Here is a 21,045-nt window from a genome sequence, read left to right as displayed (position 1 = left end):
GTCTTGGTGAAAGTTAATGAGACAAAAAAGGACGAGGCTCATTGAGGGAAAGTATAATTCATTTATATAGGAAAAGCAACTTTTAGAGTAAAAAAGCATCTCAGAGGGAAGATCACATATGCACATCAGTGCAGGAGAGCTATACATACTCTGGTGAACCACATACTAGCTGAGCATGGGTCATTTGTGGACTCATGTTAAAAAAAAAAGAAATCTAGAAACACTCGAATCTCAGAAACTAGGACAAAGGATATACAAGTTTTTTTTCCAGACTTGGGTAATATGAGAGAATTTACTAACACATATTTCTGCTTTGTGGGTGTGATTTTTGTATGTGTGAGTGTGTTGGGGGACAAGCTTTGCGTCTGTCTTGACTATACTGCAGTTCCCTTTGCACTTTGGTTGATCAGATGCCACAAACTGCAACCCCTAGACATGTGCCCTGTGTTTCTTCACTAAGAGCCCCTTCCCTGTGGGAGCATCAGATTCCTTACCAACCTTTTGGAGCAGCTGAATGAGCCCTACTCTCCGGCAATAAGAGGGAACTTGAGCTGTTAATAGAGTTAGAGTGATTTTTTTTTAAAACCTCCTGAGACTACATACAGTAAGCCCATTAACTCGGTGCCCTTCGAAAGTGACCTCTCTATCCTTTCATTGATTCATCTGGGCAGGCAGCGAGCTCAGAGTGGATGCGGGTGAGGTGGAGAGGGGGCGGTATTTCATGGGGCCCATTTGTATGGAGTGTGGAATCTTCAAAGCAAGGACCACTGAGTGAGATCCTATCTGGGAAGTTCCCTGGATCCTTGGAAAGTATTAAAATGGATTTTTATGATGAAGCATCTATTAGAACAGAATTACATAATTACTGCAGGGAGCTGTAGAAATACATGCACCTTTTTTTCCTTTTTACAAATATTTGAGGAAACTGAAGCCCAGAAGAGGTAAAAGTGACTTATAAGCCCTTTAATAATAGCTTATAATCACAAATTAAAGAATTGTGTGTTAAAGCCAATAAGTTACTCCAGACTGTGTCTTAAAGCAGAAATGAACTGCCTTTTTTTAAATGTTTTTTTAAGATTTTAATTTGTTTATTTTTAATGGGCAAGGAAGGGAGGGAGAAGGAAAGGGAGAGAAACATTGGCATGAGAAAGAAACATCAATCTGGCCTCTCGTTCGCCCCCAGCCGGGGACCTGGCCTGCGATCTAGGCGTGTGCCCTGACCAGGAATCAGACAGATGTCCCCTAAGTTTGTGTGACAACACCAAACCCACTGAACCACACAAGTCAGGGCACAAGTGAAACTCTGTGTGTACTTGACCTATTACTAGGATAATAGGTCCCTGCAGTAATTATGTAATTCTGTTCTAATAGATGCTTCATCATAAAAATCCATTTTAATACTTTCCAAGGATCCAGGGAACTTCCCAGATAGGATCTCACTCAATGGTCCTTGCTTTGAAGATTCCACACTCTAGATCAGGAGCAGATTACGGCAGGGCCATACAAATGGGCCCCATGAAATACCGCCCCCTCTCCACCCCACCCGCATCCACTCTGAGCTCGCTGCCTGCCCAGATGAATCAATGAAAGAATAGAGAGGTCACTTTCCAAGGGCACCGAGTTAATGGGCTTACTGTATGTAGTCTCCTCCGAGACCTATAAGGGGCCTGGCAGGTGTCAAATGAGTTCATGAGTTGGGACTACAAAGACAGGACATGAGAGGGACCGAGGCCAACTGGAGAACATGTAGGTTATCCCCATGTGGGAGGCAGGCTCCCAGTGCTGCTAGACACATTCATTTCCAAGAGAAGTCAGAGATGGGTCAACTTTGTGTTAACTAAATAAAACATGTTGGGTGGGCTGGATTTAGCCTGGGGAATAACCCTGCTCTGGTGGCTACCTCGGTCTGCAGGGGGGGTGGGGGGGCATGAAGGGATTCATCCAACGCATGACCAGAAGCAGCTAAGATAAGATTTATTCCCACAAAATTTTTAAGATATTGTTCTGGCTGATAGTTTCAACACCAAGTAGTGCATTCATCTCTTAACTGTTACACTCTCTAGGAAAGTTTTTAACGAGAGGCGGAAAGGGAAAGAGGCAGGGGACCTGGAAGGAACTACAAACTGGTGATATTTTGAATAATCAAGAATTGGCAGGTGCTGTGTGTAGACCAACGTGTCCCTCCTGGTACTTTCACGTCCATCTGGAACTTAACAAAGTGAAGATTTGTGCCAAGATCCAGACCCAAGGCAGAGAAGAAAGAACAGTAATTTCTGTACAAATCCAGGCTCTCCTTGGCCATCCTGTGAATGTCTTCTGGCTTTTATAAAGAGAAGCCCTCTGAATCTCTGTCTTCAGAATTATTTTTGGAACAACCAAAATAATTGCTGGCAGGAACAACCAGCTGGGAGTATCCAAAATTTAAGGAATAGGCTAAATGCTGAAAGCGCCTCATTGTAGGATTGTTGCTATCCTCTCTGTTTCTGCCTTCCCCACCCAGCCAGTCTGTTGTCAAAACAGCAGCCAGCCCTTTTAAAACAGTGCATCACTGACTTTATCTCTCTTTTTGACTCACAAGACTCCAGTGGCGAAGTGTCACTCAAATGTCCCAAAGTTCTATGTAATCTGATCCCACTCAGCCTCCCCATGACTCCCCTGGCCTCACCTCCTACTACTCACACCAGGCTCACTCTGCGAAGCCACCCTGACCTCCTTGCTGTTTCAAAACGCTCTGGCATGTTCCCTCCTGAGAGCCTTTGCATTTGATTTTCTCTGCTTAGAAGACTTTTTCCTTAAATGCCCTATAGCTACCGCTAGTGCTTCTCAGCAGGACCCTCTGCTCCCCTATTACTCCCCTATCCTCATTCCCTACTTTAATTTTTGAAAGCACTTGTTCCCAGTTGCTAGTGACACATTTTCCTTATTAGTTTCCCCTGACTCTAAGTTCTGTGAGTACAGGCATTTTGGTTCACTGCTACATTCGAGTTGCTTAAAACTGTATCTAAATACGTAGACGCTCGACAAGTATTTGTTAATACATTTTGAGATTTTCCCCCCTTTTGTGCTAAGAATGGTGGTCTTCAATGTGTTGAGTGGATACACACCTCTTGCTACTCAGTTTTGGTGTTTTTAATGTTTTCGTTAATAGGCTTGGTCTGTTTTACAAGTTTGCTATATCAGTTCTACTTTCTGAACATATCAGTTTTTTGCTTCTCTCCATCTCCGCTGTCTTCTTGCTTGGTGGAAACCATCACAATTTCTTGCCTTCTCCACCCACTCTTGTTCCTTCCACACAGTGTCACTCAGTAGCTAGAAGATCTCTCTAAAATCTAAATCTGCCCATTTACCATTCATTCCCTCATTTAAAATCCTTCACTGCCCTTCACATAAAATCCAATATCCTTACTCCGTCCCGCCACACCAAAGTCTGGTCGCAATCAGATTTTCTCTGTTCTCTAACAAGCCCATTTCCTTCCTGACTCAGGTTGTTTGCTGTTGCCCCCCCCCCCCATGATGAAATACTCTTCTGTTCCCATTTTTCATCTGGTTGACGTTCTCTTCATCTCATTTTTTAAAAGATTTTATTTATTTATCTCTAGAGAGGAAGGGAAAGGGAAAGGAAGAGAAATATCAATGTATGGTTGCCTCTCATGTGTCCCCTGCTGGGAACTGGCCTGCAACCCAGGCATGTGCCCTGACTGGGAATCACACCACGACCCTTTGATTTGCATGCCTGCACTCAGTCCGCTGAGCTACACCAGCCAGGGCTTTTCATCTCAGTTTTAATGTTCCTTTTCTAAGTTTCTCCGAGTCTCTCTGTTGTTCAACTCACTCTTCATTTTCCTTCATAGCATTTGCCACAAGGCAGTTCAGTACTTACGGAATTGCTTGTTGGATGGCGATCCCTTGGTATACTCACTGGGGGGAGGAGCCCCTCCTGTGGGGTTGGTCTTGACCTCCAGCACTGAACCCTAGCCCTGACACATAGCAGGAGTTCAGTGAAAACTTGCAGAGAGATAAATGAAAATAGAACGTAGTGGTCTTGCTACCCTAGGGATTGGGGATCTTGGAGAGAGGTTTTCTCATGAACTCTGTGTTTCTCTCCACAGAGATTATTTTGCAGAGGATGATGGGGAGATGGTGCCCAGAAGAAGTCCTGCAGCAGGTAAGGAAGCTGTGTGCCTTGTCTTGGTAAATTCTTGGTTTCCTGCTGGTCATAGATGCCTTGAATCATGGACTCTTTCAATTCATCATGGCAATGTCCTCAGACTTTTTGTGCATTTCCACATGTACCACCGCAGTGTATAATTCCTCATCTTCCCAGCACAGTGCAGTGACTCATAACTGAAATACTTGTATGAACGCTTCATATTCTTAATGGTTCTGTAATTGCAAGGTTAAAGTCACTTGTGAAATGATCAAAATAGATTCTGCCACTAACACGAAATCTTGACTGTAATAGATCATTAAACTGGGTATAATAACAGTGTCAGTGTAAGAATTGAGATTAAGTGGGAGGAGCTCTTAGTCCAGAGCTCGTGAAGGAGTAAGCATCCAGTAAATGTAATTATTAATGTGGTCACAATAATACCATGCCATTACTGCCCTGACATTAGCCAGGGATCCACCTCCATTACAAAACCAATGTGAAGATAGCGCTCTGGTGGGGACAGCTTTTCACAACACTTAGTCATTTAAGGGTTGGACTCTGCTCAGTGACTTGCATTTTTCATACCAGCCTTGACGCACAGATGCTTCACATTCACAGTGTGGAAAAAGTTTATAATTTGAAGGTGTTAGGACTTCAGAGTGGCTTCACATGAACACTTTTAATTGTGCATGTTATATCTACAAATTCCAAGGACCTACCATCCTCATTTTGGCATTAAGATTCTTCATTTTGAGGTAAAGATTACAGGACTGGGGCAAAGATGGAATGGAAGAAACTCCTAGTACAAGCAAGATTTTAGATTGGGTGCTCACACTTATTATTCTACTTACTCCATATAGGAGCTCTGTGAGGTATCATTGTGCCCATTTTTACAGCAATGCAGTTCAACAGCATTGAGAGAGTTGACTAAATTCCTAGAATTAGCAAGTAGTTGGGATTCATATCCGAGCTTCAAAAGCTTGTCTTTTCCCATCATATCCCACTGACCTAACTGCAGTATATTGTTCTGGTTTATCAAATTTTCTTCTACTTAATAGCCTATTTAATGTCACCTAAGTATGGAAGAAATAATTTTCTCATTTCTTTTCATGGAAACATTTGCATTTACTTAGAAATACTCAGAATATCAACAAAAGAGGTGCAACATTATTATTAATTTGCAATCACAGAATGGTATACAGTCAACAGAATAACAGTTATTTTGTACAAGCTGAATCAAAGACAATAGAAGATGGAAAATATACCACTTTTATCTATAATTTGTGCTGTGTGCCAATAAAACCTGCTTTAAATTTCTGTGCTAATTTAAACCTATTCTGAACTTGCTACCAGGCCAGGTCAGTGGACATGAATCCTCCTTTTCCTTCTTCTATCTTATTTTTAAGGCAGAAAATGCTCTTTTCTGAGCATTTAAGAAAATCCTGAGAGGTCAGTTGAAGTATTTTCTCTTGCACTATTTTTGGCAAGTTTGCAGAAAGGAAGAGAGAGAGGAAGAGAGGGAGGGAAGGAGAGAGGGACATCCTCTCCCATCCCGTTGTTTGCCTTTCTGTGCTGTTGACAGTTTCCTTGCTCAGCAGAAGCGTTTTGGTTTGATGTGGTCCCACTTGTTTATCTTTGCTTTTGATGCCTTTGCTTTTGGTGCCCATGCATATATGGTCAGTTAATTCTTGACAGAGAAGACAAGAATATACAAGGAAAGGAAAGAGGGGGATAGAAGGAAAGAAAAAAGAAAAGGAAAGGAAAGGAAAAGACAGGACAGGAAAGGAGCACGCGAGGGCATTTCACTGCCAGCTCCTCAGGATCTCCTTCGCCTGTGTGCCTGGGTCTAGTTCACTTTTCCTCCTTGGAGCTCACGGAGCCCGTTCTGCTCTCACTTGCCCTCCCCGGATGCTCCCCACGAAGCTCAGTATTTTGTGATACTGTCATTCTTCCTGACACAAAAACAAAAATTCAATAATAAAGGCTCATTGTTTCTTTCTGTCAGCCAAGAAAAGATGTATTTTTCTGTCTTCTACCCACAGTCCCACACTCACCCCATTCTGAGGCCCTCTCTGTGCTGCACTTAGAGTGAGCCCCAATTTTTTCTCTCACATCGTTACTATGCAAAGGCAGGCACAAGGTTAGGAGCAGCTTCGCCTTTGCTAGCCTCTCCCAGAGCAATGCCTCCTTTGATTAGTGGAAGGGTAACATCTCTGCCCCTTTGCCTGTTTTGCCCTAACTCTTTGATGTGTTACAATCCCCTTGGATGCTACAATAACACAGTAGTAGCAGACTGTTGGGAAGGCTGAGTGGAGAGAACCTAGTTCTACCACTTTTCAGAAATGTAATCCTGGTCAAGCCATCTTTCTGAGCCTTTATTTACTTGTTAGTAAAATGGATTACATTAGTCTATTTCACTGGTTGTAGTACTTTTATTTATTTTTAATTTTACTGATCTATTCATTTATTTTATTCTTTCATAGAAACAATGAGAAAAACAACAGAGAAAATTTTAAAAGCCAGAAGGTGCTTCTTTGGAAAGATTAATAAAATGGATAGAACCTAGTAGGGCTTATAAAGATAAAAAAGAGGGCATAACAGCCAGTATTAGGGATGAAAAATGAGATACCACTACAGATCCCAGACATTAAAAAGGATATTAAGGGAGTATTATCAACAACTTCATGGTAATAAATTTTAAAACTTAGATGGAATGAACAAATTTCTTTAAAAATACAATTTACCTTAAGTGACACAAGAAGAAATAGAAAATATGACAGTTCCATACCATATTAATTCAATTTCTTTGAATAGGTATTATGAGATTGAGTTCATATTTCTTTGAGTAGGTATTCAAATATGAAATGTGAATTCATAATTTAAAACCTTCCTACAGAGAAACTCCAGGCCCAAATGGTTTCATGGTATCAGACATATAAGGAATAAATAACACCAAAGTCTTACAGAAAATGAAGAACTGAACAAGATCCATCTCATTTGATGATGCTAAAATCAAAGCTATTATAAGAAAACAACAGACCAATATTTCTTATAAACACAATAGCAAAAAAATTCAATAAAATATTGGCAAATCTGTTCCAGCAATATATAAAAAGAATAATATATCAGACCAAGTGGGCTTTACCTGAATAATGCCAAGTTAGCTCAGCATTAAAAAAAAAATCAAAGTAACTTCTTCACATTAACAGAAAAAAAAGGAGAAAAAAATCATATGATGTTTCAATAGAGTCTGGAAAAATTTTTGACCAAACTCAACATTAATCCACAAAAGATTAGTATGAATCAAATAAGATGTTATACTCGAAAGTGTCTGGTAAACTGAAGGATGCTGTACAAATGGAAAGTGTTTTTATTGTCATCGCCTGCTGTGACACCCTAAGACATCTATGCTATAAATATAGGCCCCTTTCTCATGAGGGCTTCTCGGGATCTGGACCACATAACTTTCTTTTTTCTTTCTTTTTAAAAATAATTTTTTGAATCAGAAGAAATGCCTTTATTAAAGTTAACAAAGATACAGAAAACAGTAGAAATAATTATTAATAATGTCTGCATTCCTGGGTATATACACACTTGCCTAAGAAGCATTACCTTTACAAATGAAATAATTCATGGAAACTATTTTGTAACCTGTAATGCCAGTTAAAGATGTTGGTTGTTACAAATATTGTTGTTTCTAAATGAGAACCTGAAAGATTCTCTATAGAGAGATTTGTAGAAAAACCTTTTGCTAATAGCTTGACTTAAGAAAAAGGAGAAAATGTTTCAATTGTCTTTTGTCATGTGACAAACTTAGTGGCTTAACACAGGGTCAGCAAACAATGGCCCGTGGGCCAATTGCCAATTTTTGTAAACAACGTTTTATAGTGACGTAGTCACGCTCATTCATTCACATATTACCCATGCCCACTTCGAGTGAGTGATAAAGGCAGAACTTTTAGTTGTGACAGAGATGGTGTGGCCCATGAGCCTGAAATACAAGCAAACGTTGGTCCACCTGGGGCTTAAAACAATGATTTGTTATTTGTCACAGTCCTGTGTGTTGGCAGACTGGGCTTTTTGTCTGCCAGTCACATTTGAGTGAGACTGTGAAGTCTCACTCAGACTTAACTGCAGTCTTCTGACATCTTGCCTGGGGCCAGGGGTCCACAATGGCTTTTTCCTCAAGTGTCTGGTCGTTGGTGAGGGGCTGTCAGCTGAGCATGCTCATTCCCCCTGTACCTGACCTTCACTCCCCCAGGAGGGTGGACAGAACTACTTCACAGCAGGGGGGCCTTGGGTTTCTAAGAAGGTCAGAACAGAAATGCAAGGCTTCTCAAGGCTTTTGTCTGTGGAATTCACACAGTGGCATTTTCATCATATTGTGTTGCGCAAAGCAAGTTATGCAGCCAGTCCAGATTCAAGAGGTGGAGAAACAAACACTTCTCCATAGAGAAGCAGGAACATCAGATTACAAAGAGGCCTGGGTGTAACTGATGTGTTTCACTGGGTGGGGGCCATTATCAATAAGATCTGTCTCAGGCTACTGTGTGTGTGGACTGCTTCTGTGTGGCCAAGAATTGGCTTGTATTTTGCAAAAATCAAATTCCACTGGATGATGTGGGTTAGAAAGATCATAATGCCACCATTATGTAACATCTGTTCTCTCTCACTGGCAGCTTTTCTTAGTGACACTAAAGACCGAGGCCCTCCAGTGCAGTCACAGACCTGGAGAAGTGGAGAGAAGGTCCCCTTTGGGCAGACACATTACCTGAGGGCATTTGAAAAAGCCCCTCAGGTGCAGACCCAGGCTCTTCGAGACTTTGAGAAGGTAAGTCCCCTGGGTGGGTAATTGCTATCCCAATGAGAGGAAATACCATGGGGGCAGCAGTGATGTCTTAATGAAATATGATCCGTGGCTTGCTCTGGCTTGCGGGCATTCTTACCATAATGGTGTCTCTTTTATGAGCATGTGTCCCAATAAGCATCTGCACTGTTAGCTACGTGCTGTGCACTGTGGTTTGTGGGCAACTGCCTGTACCAGTGATTCTGCTGTCTTACCGTTTTTATCCCTGGTTTGCTTCTCTGATCAATTCAGGAAGTTTAAGTGGCATCTGGGAACCTGGTCCAGTGGGCTGGCAGCATGTTCTCTATAGCTGGCATGGATGACTCCACAAATTTGGATGCTGTCTGTGGTGTGTGGTGGCTCAACCACAGCCATTTGCTTCTCAGTGAGAATCTGCCATCATGGCTCGAAATTCCTGATTCAACTCTTGAATTGCTCTGCGTCTTGATATGTTTATCCTTAGATTGGGCGCAGGCAAATTACTGACAATGTAATGCAGGTCGCCAGCTCCCTGCGCTCTGGATCGCTCCCAGGAAGGCTGTACCGTAGAACTCAGCTACTGACACGTAGATAGCCTGCAAAGAGCACCCAGGATTTCTTACACCCCGTTTGCTAAAAATAGAAGTAGCTCTTTGGTGCCCCCTGGGGGTTACCCAGGCATCAGGCCTCACAGGAGTACTGTGTAAATATATTTTCAGATGGGTGCATTTCTTTTATTCTTGAATTGACAGCTTCTGACATAAAATAATAAAGTTCTGTTTTCAAAGCAGGGTCAATAAAGCAGTGTTGACATAGGCTTACCGCATCTTCCCTCAGTTTGTAAATAGAAATGTTTCACTAGGACCTAAAGTGCATCCTGCCAGATATTCCTGGGGACAAAGAAGATGCTCCATATCATGTGTGTCTGAGAATTAAACAGCCTATTCTTGGCTTTGTTTTGTTTTTACACAGAGTTGTCATGGATACTGGTGGGTTTTTTTTAAGACACAGAGAGTTTGCAGGAATATTAAGAGGTTTTTGAAGAAGCAACCTCTGAACAGCTGTGGTGCTGGGGGTGGGGGTGGGGCTGGTAACACGCCAGCGCCTTCTTCTTTCTTCGCCTTTAGAGTCTCCTCCAACACAGAAGGGGCGGCAGAGCTGCTGCACCCCTCAAAGCTGGGTGGGGTGCTCTCTGAAAGCCAGTCTGCCCGCGTGTTCCTTTTGGTTGAGAGCTGACTGGGAACATAGAAGTGAGGAATGCCACTTCTGCTGATAGAATCAATAGCCAGATGCCGAGGGGAGAGAGAAGATAAAGGGCTGAGTTGGGGACAGCAGAGGTCACCTGACTCTCAGGTGTGGAGTTTTAAGTCCTTTTCTATTAACATCGAGGTCTAATATCTCTGATTAGTTTTTCCTTCTCAATGCTTGGAACCACTGACAGAAACTATGCCAGGATGGAGAGAAAAGGCCCATAGGAAATACAGGGTCTGGCACAAATAATGCCCCTATTTTTACTACAAAAGCACAAATAATACCCCTATTTTTACTACAAAAGCACAAATAATACCCCTATTTTTACTACAAAAGCACGTAGAGAATTACGTGTAATTCTCTAACATAAGAATATCACACTCAAGTACACATGACATTTTAGGTGAAACGTTCAAATCAAACTATAAATTATTATACCCATAGTATTACCCTGCCAACCACACTCAAGCAGGCCTTACTTCTGCCAAACCCTGTATTATTCTAAATCTCCCTCCCTTGTGTGTCCAGCAGTAAATAAATAACAACAAGACTATGATACACTTTTTACCAGGGCTCAGGAATTGTGACTCTTTCAGGGTCACAGAGTTCAGTCCCATTGTCATAAATGCTGGAGAAAAACTCCTTCTTGTAGGCTTTCTCACCGATTACAGTACCCACTCCTTCCCACCCCACCCCCAGCGTGTCCGGGCTGAGTGAGACCAGAGCAGTGCGCACCTAATACCAGCTCACAGAACTCGATCACTTTCTGTGTGTCGGGTACTGTTTGGAGCATGTGCAGTATTGCCTCCTCTAATCCTCCTGACGACGCTGTGATGAAAGCATGATTATCACCCCAGTTTATAAATGAGAAATAAAGACACAAAGAGTGCCAACAGAACTTACCTAATGTCTCATAGTGTGGGCCTGAAAATGCTCATCATTTGTGTGACCTAAAATAGTGAGTACTTTCTAGGTTAGGAAGCTCAGCCAATGAAAGTTTGGTGGTGATAGGACAGGAAACCAGTAGCTCCTCCTACTGAGATGAGAGCTGAGTGCAAGGTAAACTGGTAATCTGCTTTTATCTCCCAATACTCTCCCTCACACTCCCTTTATTCTGCTCTGCTTGCAGTTCAGAGCTCTATGATATTCCCCAGTCTTTGTTCTGCCTGGAATACCTTTTCCAGTACTACCTGGTTAAAGCCTCCTCATCCTTCAAGATGCAGCTCGTGCCATTTTCTGGTTGGTTTGTTGGTTTGCTTGTTTGTTGTTGTTTAGGATGCCTTCCCCGGCTCTCCAGTCTTAAATTGATACCCTGACTCTAAGATCTTCAAGGGTAGAAAACACCTCCTGCTCATCCTTTTTTAGTCTCTAGGATCTAGCATAATGCCAGTACATACTACATGCTCAGTAAATGCACACCAACTAAACTGAACTTACTAAATTTGGATTTCCCCAGCCTCTACTCAGGATTCACTCAGTGTATTCATAGTAAATTGAGTGGCTCTAAGGAGGATTTTGGTGTATTAATTGAGTGATTAGGATAGGAAACTGAGAAGTAAAGAAACATACATTTGTTTTTAACATTGAGTTTAAAGAAAGACCATTGTCCACCCAAACTGGAATGATAAAATTATACAGCCAAGTAAGAGAAAGAAGCAGAGACCTTTTGAAATATTTGACAGGACTTAACTAAGATCATTAATAGTAGCTAATAATAATAAATGATATTTATTGAGAATGTATTATACATTAGATACTTTTCTAGATACTTGATGTATTTTATTTCAACTATTTTTCAGTTCATTTTCCTAACTATGACATAGATATTATTATATCCATTACACCAGTGAAGAGACCAAGGCTCAAATCACATAGCTAAAGCTATACAGGTTTAAAGTATCAGAACAAGATAACTCCAGGGATTTCCATGGCTCCTAGACAAATGAGAGGACCATTCAGAGGAAGAGAGTTGCCTTGGTAAAATGCATATAGTGCAGTTTTACATATGGAATCAAATGGCAGATGCTGTAGAAAAGCTATGTGGAGGGGCAGGGTGCCTGCACTGCCCTCTCCTGTTTACCCGTTTTTTAAAATAATGTTGTCTTTAACATGAAAATGCCAGCACAATCAGCTGCAGTGTTCACCTAAATACAGTCCGAAGCCAGCTTTCCCTGGTAGCCTGAGTCCAGCCACACTGAGTCAGCCTGGCCAGGCCCCACCCAACCTGGGAAATGTTTCCACTTGACTCTTGAAATCTGTAGGGGAGGCAACAAGTCCTAAAAGGGACTTTTCTGCCTTTCTGAGATCTGAATTCTCTTTCTTTTTTTTTCTACTTCTCTCAGTTCCACTTTACTAAGAATTTTTATGAGTAATGAGTATTAAACTTTACCAATTTTTTTACAGTTAAATTTCTTTTTTTAATATATTTTATTGATTATGCCATTACAGTTGTTCTATTCCCCCCTTCATTCCCCTCCATCCTGCACACCCCTCCCCCACCATTCCCCCCCTTTAGTTTATGACCACGTGTCTCAAGTTCTTTAGATTCTATATTTCCCCTACTATTCTTGCCCTCCCATCTATTTTCTATCTGTCTATGCTACTTATTTTCTGTACCTTCTCCCCCCTTCTCCTCCCCCCACTCCCCTGTTACTAACTCTCCATGTGATCTTCATTTCTATGGTTCTGCTCCTGATCTAGCTGTCCTCTTAGTTTGCTTTTGTTTTAGGTGTGGTTGTTAGTAACTGTGAGTTTGCTGTCCTTTCACTGTTCATTTTTTTTATCTTCGTTTTCTTAGTTAAGTCCCTTTAACATTTCATATAATAAGGGCTTGGTGATGATGAACTCCTTGAATTTGATCTTATCTGAGAAGCACTTTATCTGTCCTTCCATTCTAAATGAAAGCTTTGCTGGACAGATCAATCTTGGATGTAGGTCTTTGGATTTCATGACTTGGAATACTTCTTTCCAGCCCCTTCTTGCCTATAAGGTCTCTTTTGAGAAATCAGCTGACAATCTGATGGGAACTCCTTTGTAGGTGACTGTCCCCTTATCTCTTGCTGCTTCTAGGATTCTCTCCTTCATTTTAATCTTGGCTAATGTAATGATGATGTGCCTTGGTGTGTTCCTTCTTGGGTCCAACTTCTTTGGGACTGCCTGAGCTTCCTGGATTTCCTGGAAGTCTATTTCCTTTGCCAGATTGGGGAAGTTCTCCTTTATTATTTGTTCCAATAAGTTTTCCACTTGTGTCTGTTCCTCTTCCCCTTCTGGTACCCCTATCATTCGGATGTTGGAGCATTTAAAGATGTCCTGGAGGTTCCTAAGCCTCTCTTCATTTTTTTGAATTCTTGTTTCTTCATCCTTTTCCGTTTGGTCATTTTTTTCTTCCTTCTGATCCACTCCTTTGATTTCAGTCCCAGTTTCCTTTACATTACTATTGGTTTCCTGTGTATTTCCCTTCATTTCAATTAGTTTAGCCTTCATATGTTCCTCTAATTTGTGACTAAAATCAACCAGTTCTGTGAGCATCCTGATCACCAGTGTTTTGAACTGTGCATCTGAAAGTTTTGCTATTTCTTCATCGCTTAGATTTATGGGCTCTGGGGCTCTGAGTTGTGTCTTGAGCCATGTTTTGATCTGTTCGTGCCTGTTACATATGAGGAGTGGTCCCAGGTGGCTGGTTTGTGATGCTGTATGTGGGGGCAGGGTCACAGAGGGACAATGGTGGTCCCCTCTGCTGCTTCCCGCTGCTGGGGCCTGTGCAGTTCATCTCACTGCTTCCTTCACCAGTTTATCTGCACGCAAATGTGTGACCGTGGCCAGCCCTCAGTGGGTCCACCCACTGCTACTCCACACCTGGGATCCGCCCACTGCCTGCGTGCCTGGGTTGCGCACCCAGGTGGGTCTGGTGGATCTTTCCTGCCCGACCCCACTCTGCTGCTGGCTCTGCCCCTCTTACCAGTTTGGCTGAAGGGTTCATTGTTGTCAGATTTCTGTACAGTTCAATTTTCTGTGGTTTGGCTGTGTTTTTGTTGCTAAAACTTTGTTGTTTTTAAACTGGGTTGTGTGAGAAGGTACAGTGCTTCCACCTACACCTCCATCTTGGCGGAAGTCCAGATCTGAATTCTCGTAGTCTAGGTTTCCCGTTCTGGTTCAGGTGAATCTGGACCATGTCACTGATGTCTTTAGATCCCGAAGTTTCAGTGCTTCGTGAGTGTTTCTCTCTAGTTACAGCCTTGGAAAACAAATGCTACCAGTGAAGTGCATTTTTATTAAAAAAAAAAATAAAATAACAAATAAACGTCACTTATGCTTCCCAAACCACAGTGCCTGGGCACACTGATTTTGTTTTCACTGGTGTCTGAGGCATTCACAGAGTTATTAGCTGAGAAGGGGAGGGGGGAAATCCTGAACTTTTGGCAATAATACAGACAGAATTTTCTTCTTTGAAAACACAACTTTTCGGAGGGATTCCACACCATCGTTACACAGAACTTCAGAAGCGTTTTCATTCCTAAGCAACATTGCCAGATAGATATCAATGCAATTGTTTTTTCCTTAACTGTGAATGAAATGAATGATTCTGGGTGTTGTAGGAGTTGCATACCAGATACCATGCTTAAAGAGTATACAGTCTGATCAGGGCATGTGAAATTCAAGTCACGTAGGATTTAATTTAAATAACAGCTAAGGCAACAGCAAAAGAGACCTCACAAGATTGCAGTATTTGCCAAGTAAATGTATGTCTTTAAAACCTAAATATTAGAAAAATATAAAAAGTTATAATATATATATATATATATATATATATATATATATATATGAACCTCTCTTCTTCACTGCATGAAGAAAGCTGTATCTTCCTTCTGTGGACCTTTAGGAATTTTCATTCCAGTAATAATTTCCATTCCAAAAATAAATTTTTTAAATAGCAACAAAATAATGATACCAATTACTATTTATTGAGGGCTTGTGGTGTGCCGGGCTCTATGAATGCACTTGACTTGTGTTATCTTATTCAGTTCTTATTGTAACGGGCCACTGAGGTTAGTACATCCTTTGTCTTGATTTGGACAGAGAGGGACACTGAAGCTCGAAAAAGACTGGTGATTGCTGGGAAGTGCGAGAGCTGGGATTTTCACAGGCGTCTGGAATTCAGAGCCTGAACTCTGAGCCACACTCTCATTGCGCCTCTCTGCGGACAGCTGATCCCTTTACTCATTTCACTGTTTATCTGCTTGTCCCCTCAGTGTGTGCGTGCATCCTGTACCCCAGGCCCAGTTCTAGCTGTTAAATACACAGTGATCAAGTACAAGTGTCTTTTTAAAAATGTGTGTTCAGGAATAAATGTTCGTTGCAGTGTTTTTGTACTAAGTAAACATTAGGAATCTCATTATCCATCAAAATAAGAGTTGATTATCTCAAATATGGTATACACACACACACACACACACACACACATATATATATATGCAGAACATCATAGGAGGATGTTCATAACAAATTTAAGATGAAATAACAAAACAATAACAACCTGACTGAATATTACATAAAATATGATCTCATTTTTAAGGGAGAAAAAATAGAACTGTCTGAAGGATATACACCAAAATATTAATAGTGATTATGTCTGGGTGATGGGATTAGCCATGATTTTTGCCTTCTTTGTAGCTTTCTGTATTATCTAAATTTTTTTTATCCTCACCTGAAGACATTTTCATTTGTTTTTTTTAGAGAGACAGAGGAAGGGAGGGAGAGAAACATTGATGCAACAGCAGCATCGACTGGTTGCCTTCGTATTCACCCAGACCAGGGATCTACGCTAGGGGGCAGGAAGCACGGCAGGGGCCCCTGGGGAGGAAAGGTCTCAAGCTCCAGTGCCCAGACCGGGGATGAACTCACAACCTAGGTGATATGCACTGACCGGGAATTGAACCTACAACCTTTCAATTATGGGGCAGTGCTCTAACCGCTGAGCCACAATGGCTGGGGCTGTATTATCTGAATTTTTAATAACATGTATTCATTTTATTCATAACCATTCAACAAATCTTTCTAAAGTGCCTACTGTGTACAACATAATGTCTTAAGTACGGAAAATACAGTAGCGAATAAGCAAACATGGTTTTTGCCTTCATAAAGTTTGCAGATTAGCCAATTACAACAGGATATAATCATTGTGATAGAAGTACAAGAGATAGATACATAATCTATCGCTGGGGCTAATAACTCAGTCTGAAGGGGTGAGAAGATTCGGGGAAAGATGTAGTTCTAGGAAACTACATCTAACCGAGGACCTGAAGGAAGAAAATGAGTATTAGCTGCTGATATGGGCTGGGAGTGGGGCGATGAAGAACATTCCTCACAGAGGAAACAGGGAGAATCCAGATCCAGATGAGAGGAAGCACTGTAGTGAGGTCATTCGTCTTAGATCGTGCCGCTGGGAATGCAGAGCAGAGTTGAGGCTGCAGGAGAGTGAGGGAAGTCACATACAGGACTTTATAAGTTAGGTAAAAGGTTTTAAATTTAATCAGAGCTCTGTGGGGAGCCATTGAAAGCTTTTAAACAGGGAGGTGACCTAATCAGCTTTTTCTTTTAGAAACACCTCCTGCGGCTTCTGTATGGACTCTGGATGGGAGGAGTCAAGTCCTTAGAGGGCAGTTAGGGCTGTAGCAGTAGTCCAGACAGAGGCTGCTGGTGATGGCAGTGTAGGAGTGAGAGAACTGGGCAGGTGAAAGAGAGATTTTAGAAGCGGAAGTGATAAGACTGAGCACTTGATTGGATGTATGACCAGTGAGAAGAAGCTGAAATGCAACCTACCACCAGTTCATTTCTTCATTCCCAACGCAAGCTAGGTTGTTATCAGTTGTAAACTTCCAGAATACCTTGTGCTTCTCTGACTCAGACACTGGCCCACAGCGGGGTTACGGATGAGATACGAGGCAAATTCACAGGGACTACGAGTCCTGTGGAGGAAAAGGGACAGCCCGGCTACTGTCTCAAGAATGAGTGCCTTGGAGCGGCCCGGCCACTCTCTCGAGGGGAGAGCACCCCAACCCTTGCCTTCACAGGCTTTTATTGGGTTCACTTTGCACAGGAATACAGGTAAATCTCATTAATCATTATCAGGCAGTGAGAATCAAACATACAAAGACCTCTGAGGGCCTATTCTGAGTCAGGGTCTATTAGCCAATGGGCTACAAAACTTTGAGAAACAGACTCATTTCCTGCCCAGACCCTTATCATTTAATTAAGAGCATTCTTAGAAAAGCAGATTTCATAGGATTTTACATATTCCTTCTGTGGACTGATCACCCAGGGAACCCACCCTTTCCAGCACAGGGCTGCACTGCCCTCTCTCATTGTTTTAGGCTTAAGTCAGGCAGGGGAAGTAAGGCAGCCAAGAGATTAGGAGACTTCTCACAGACAGAATGAGGACTCAGGGTATGTCAAAGCCAAGGGGTGAGGGTCCATCACCCACTTTTGCTGTAGCCCCCTAAATCCTTCCCTGAGGCCTCCACATGATCGTGCCTGTCTTAGGTCGATCCTCTCTTGGGGAATCTTACCCGTCATTGGCTAACCGACCAAGCATTGGGGGCCATTTATGGATGAAGTCACAGGAGGAGAAGCGGTGCTCTTGCCAGGGAGATGAGCTTTGTCTCCTTAGCAGCTTATGGTCCAAAGGTTGCTAACTCAGCCTTAGCCATGGGAGGGTTACAGCTTCTGAAACTAGGCAGGGAGGTTCCCAACACTTCTTCCTTGATAACATGATTTGTTTGTTCAAAATCTCTCTTTTCTGCTAGATCTAAGCTCCGTGATGGCAGAGGTTTATTCTGTTCACTATTGTATATAGTGGTAGGCATAGTGCCTAGTGATAGAAGGCGTGCTTTTTACTTTTTTATTGTGTTTTGGATGAATGAATGGATCTCAAGCTTTGTCACGTGAGCAACTACTAGGTGATACCATCCACTGAGAAAGGGAACAACTGAGGTAAACACATGTAGTTTTTAAATAATCATTAAAACAACAGCCACAGAGACCAAAAGGCAGTAAAGTGATTTTCTGGAGCAGAATTAAGGAGATCCTTGTGTTGTTCTTAAGAAACTCTAAATCTAATTGGCATGACAGTCAAGCAGATAATCCCAATAATAAGAGTAGGAACCACTCAGGAGGGACCTCAACCAATTCGCTGGAGGATCAGAGAGGATTTCCCTAGTAGGTGTTATCTCATTCAGTGCCTCAAGGGCAAGGTGGGGATAGTGCAGTCAGAGCCCTGGGGGTGGTGAAGGGGAATGACTTTTGAGGCTGACACTGATACCCATGACCAACCCTGGAAGCAGCAGAGAGCAGAGGGAACTCAGAAATAGGAGGCTTTTTGTCCAGGCTGGAGCACTAGAGTGTTGACTGAGTTTCAGGTTGGCAGCGTCTCCCCCTGCCCACCCCCGTTCCTGCTCAAAGCCTTATTGTTGCAACAACAGTTGTTCATGGTATACTGTGAACTGTTAGCGCTTATGCCTAGAGCAAACTCAGTTTCCTAACTGTGCTTTTGAAGTTGCCTTCTATCCTAGAGAAGTATAGAGAAAGGTTTATTGAAAGACCTGGAAAAACAGGTGAGGTCATAAATATATGTTCCCCCTGCATAGTAGAAGCTCAGCAAATATTCTTCCTGGGTTGAGCCATTTGTGAACAAACAACACCAGGTTCTGCTGGTGCCGATGGAGCCAAACTGATGGAGACTCTGGTTTAGAGCCTAAGGGTCCCTGGGAGCCGCCAGCAGCAGTGCAGCCCAACAGCCATTCCTGCTGTGGAGAGCATTCAACTGTCTCTGACAGCACTGTTTCTGGCTGGGCTGTGTATTTTTGGTAGTCAGGGAAGTTGTTACTTGTTTTGTTTTGGCTTTATATAGTTCATGGTGCTCTAAAGTGATGATGACGACAGCACCTTGTTATTCTAGGATTGGGGGTGGTGTGGGTGTGTATCTGTGTGGGGGCGGGGGGAGGCAGCAGGGACATTTCGTCCACGTGATGATGCTGCCTGAGACAGGGTTATTTACTGACCTGATGTAATAGCTCTGTTGTTAGCTCTCTTGTCATCAGGCCAGTTATTTCAAGAAAAGGCTGTGAGTATCAGTTTGCTTCTGAATTTTAGGGGAGGAAATGGAATGAAATGATTAACACTGGAGCATTTAAGACTCTGGAACTTCAGGAATTATGTTGAAATTTTAGAAGCAGGGTTTCAGAAGAAAGATTTATTATGCAACGCGAAAGAAAAAAGTCTTTGTAGGATCTGCAGTCTGCTTTTTGAAGCAGGCATCCACAGTTGACTTCTGAAACAGGGCAGAAACCCTGGGTGAAGTGAAAGGGGTGATGAGTGGAAGACCAAGTTCATTGACTTTGGTTGACACTTTCCTTGTTAGAATGCTGTGCAAATGTTGTGCATATTCTTCAGGATAGCCTGATGAGTATGTTTTTCCTGTATTAAAACAGAGTAGACCATATGTTCTTTTTCTGTTTTACCTGAGGATTGTGACAAAACCTTAACTTAATAAAACAGTAACCCATGAGTTTTCGATACTGAGGGCCATTTAAAGGATACCTCATCGAGCCTTTATGTTAGGGTTCCCTAAACTGAGCAGGACCAATATACAAAACATTTTGAAACAATTAGTTCTAAAACACTTGCTTTTTACTAAGTTGAATTGAATTGAATTTTAACTGAAACTTTATCATTAAAAATTTTTTTGTAAAAGGCAAAGGACTGGGCAAGTTACTTCTCTTAGATTGGGTTTCTTTCTTCTTAAAATAACAGCTATGCTAAAATATAATTTACGTACCATAAAGTGTACAAGTCTGTGGTTTTAGTACATTCATTGACTTGTGCGACAATTGCCACTATCAAGTTACAGAACACTTTTTCCACCCCAGGAAAACCTTGTACCCCTTAGCTGTCACTCCCTGTTCCCCCTCTACCCAGCTCCTGACATCCACCCATCACCTTCTCGCTCTAGGACAGAAATATTTCCCATTTCTGAACATGTCATATAAACGGAATCATATGATATGTGACTTTTTGCCTGGTTTTTTTCACATTAGTATAATGTTTCAAAGACTCATTCGTGGTGTAGCATGTAGCATTTCATTTTTTTCCATAGCTGAATAAAATTTCATTACATTGATATACTAAACTTTGTATATCCATTCCTCAGTTAGTGGAGATTTGGAATGTTTCTACTTTTTGGATATTATGATTATTCATAGACAAGAATTTGTATAGACACATGTTTTCAATTTTCTTGGATGCATAAGTAGGAGTAGTTGCTAAATCATCTGTTTAACCTTTTGAATACTTACTTTGGTTTATTCATCTTGAAAATGGAGAAAACTATATTTTATAAAGGTTCAAGTAGTCAGAGCCTCCAGAGTCACAAGGAAGAGTATTTACAGTGAATGATACTTTTTAGAAAGATCCTTCAGGGACTTGCAGTAGAAGTGGGAGTCCTTTGTCAGTCACAAGGTAATCCCATGTTCATCTGGTGTCATGATTAAGGCCCTGAGGAGGATGTAATTATATCCAATTAATTTTGTAAGACAAGCCCAAGTCATTCAAAACAACCAGAAGTTGAATTTTTGTATTTCCGCAACCAAGAATTTATCAGAAAAGCACAGGGACTCCCAGACACGTAAATGTATTATAAATAAAATATTTATATTTCAAACATACCATCCCCCTCCTTCTCCCTGCCCCATTCCTCCTGTCTACACCCCTGTCCTCCATTCCAAAGCAAACTGGGTTCCTGAATTTGATTCTACTGGATGCTAAG

At 41.8% G+C, this 21,045-nt stretch overlaps 1 protein-coding gene across 12 annotated transcripts in view; it reads left to right on the top strand.

Annotated features, from left to right (window-relative positions):
* Positions 1-21,045, top strand: part of PDE4DIP (phosphodiesterase 4D interacting protein) — a 200,672-nt gene that overhangs the window by 45,318 nt on the left and 134,309 nt on the right. For all 12 annotated transcript variants that reach the window (XM_053656061.1, XM_053656051.1, XM_053656056.1 and 9 more), the window contains exons 2-3: positions 4,110-4,165; positions 8,830-8,981. In XM_053656061.1, the coding sequence (XP_053512036.1) occupies positions 4,110-4,165; positions 8,830-8,981 (208 nt within the window). The remainder of the gene's footprint in view (positions 1-4,109; positions 4,166-8,829; positions 8,982-21,045) is intronic.

Source organism: Artibeus jamaicensis, unplaced genomic scaffold (genome assembly GCF_021234435.1).
Source record: "Artibeus jamaicensis isolate MK-2021 breed Jamaican fruit bat unplaced genomic scaffold, CSHL_Jam_final scaffold_1689, whole genome shotgun sequence".
Lineage (NCBI taxonomy): Eukaryota > Metazoa > Chordata > Mammalia > Chiroptera > Phyllostomidae > Artibeus > Artibeus jamaicensis.
Note: the sequence above shows the minus strand (reverse complement) of the source record. Positions and strands in the feature narration are given on the sequence as shown.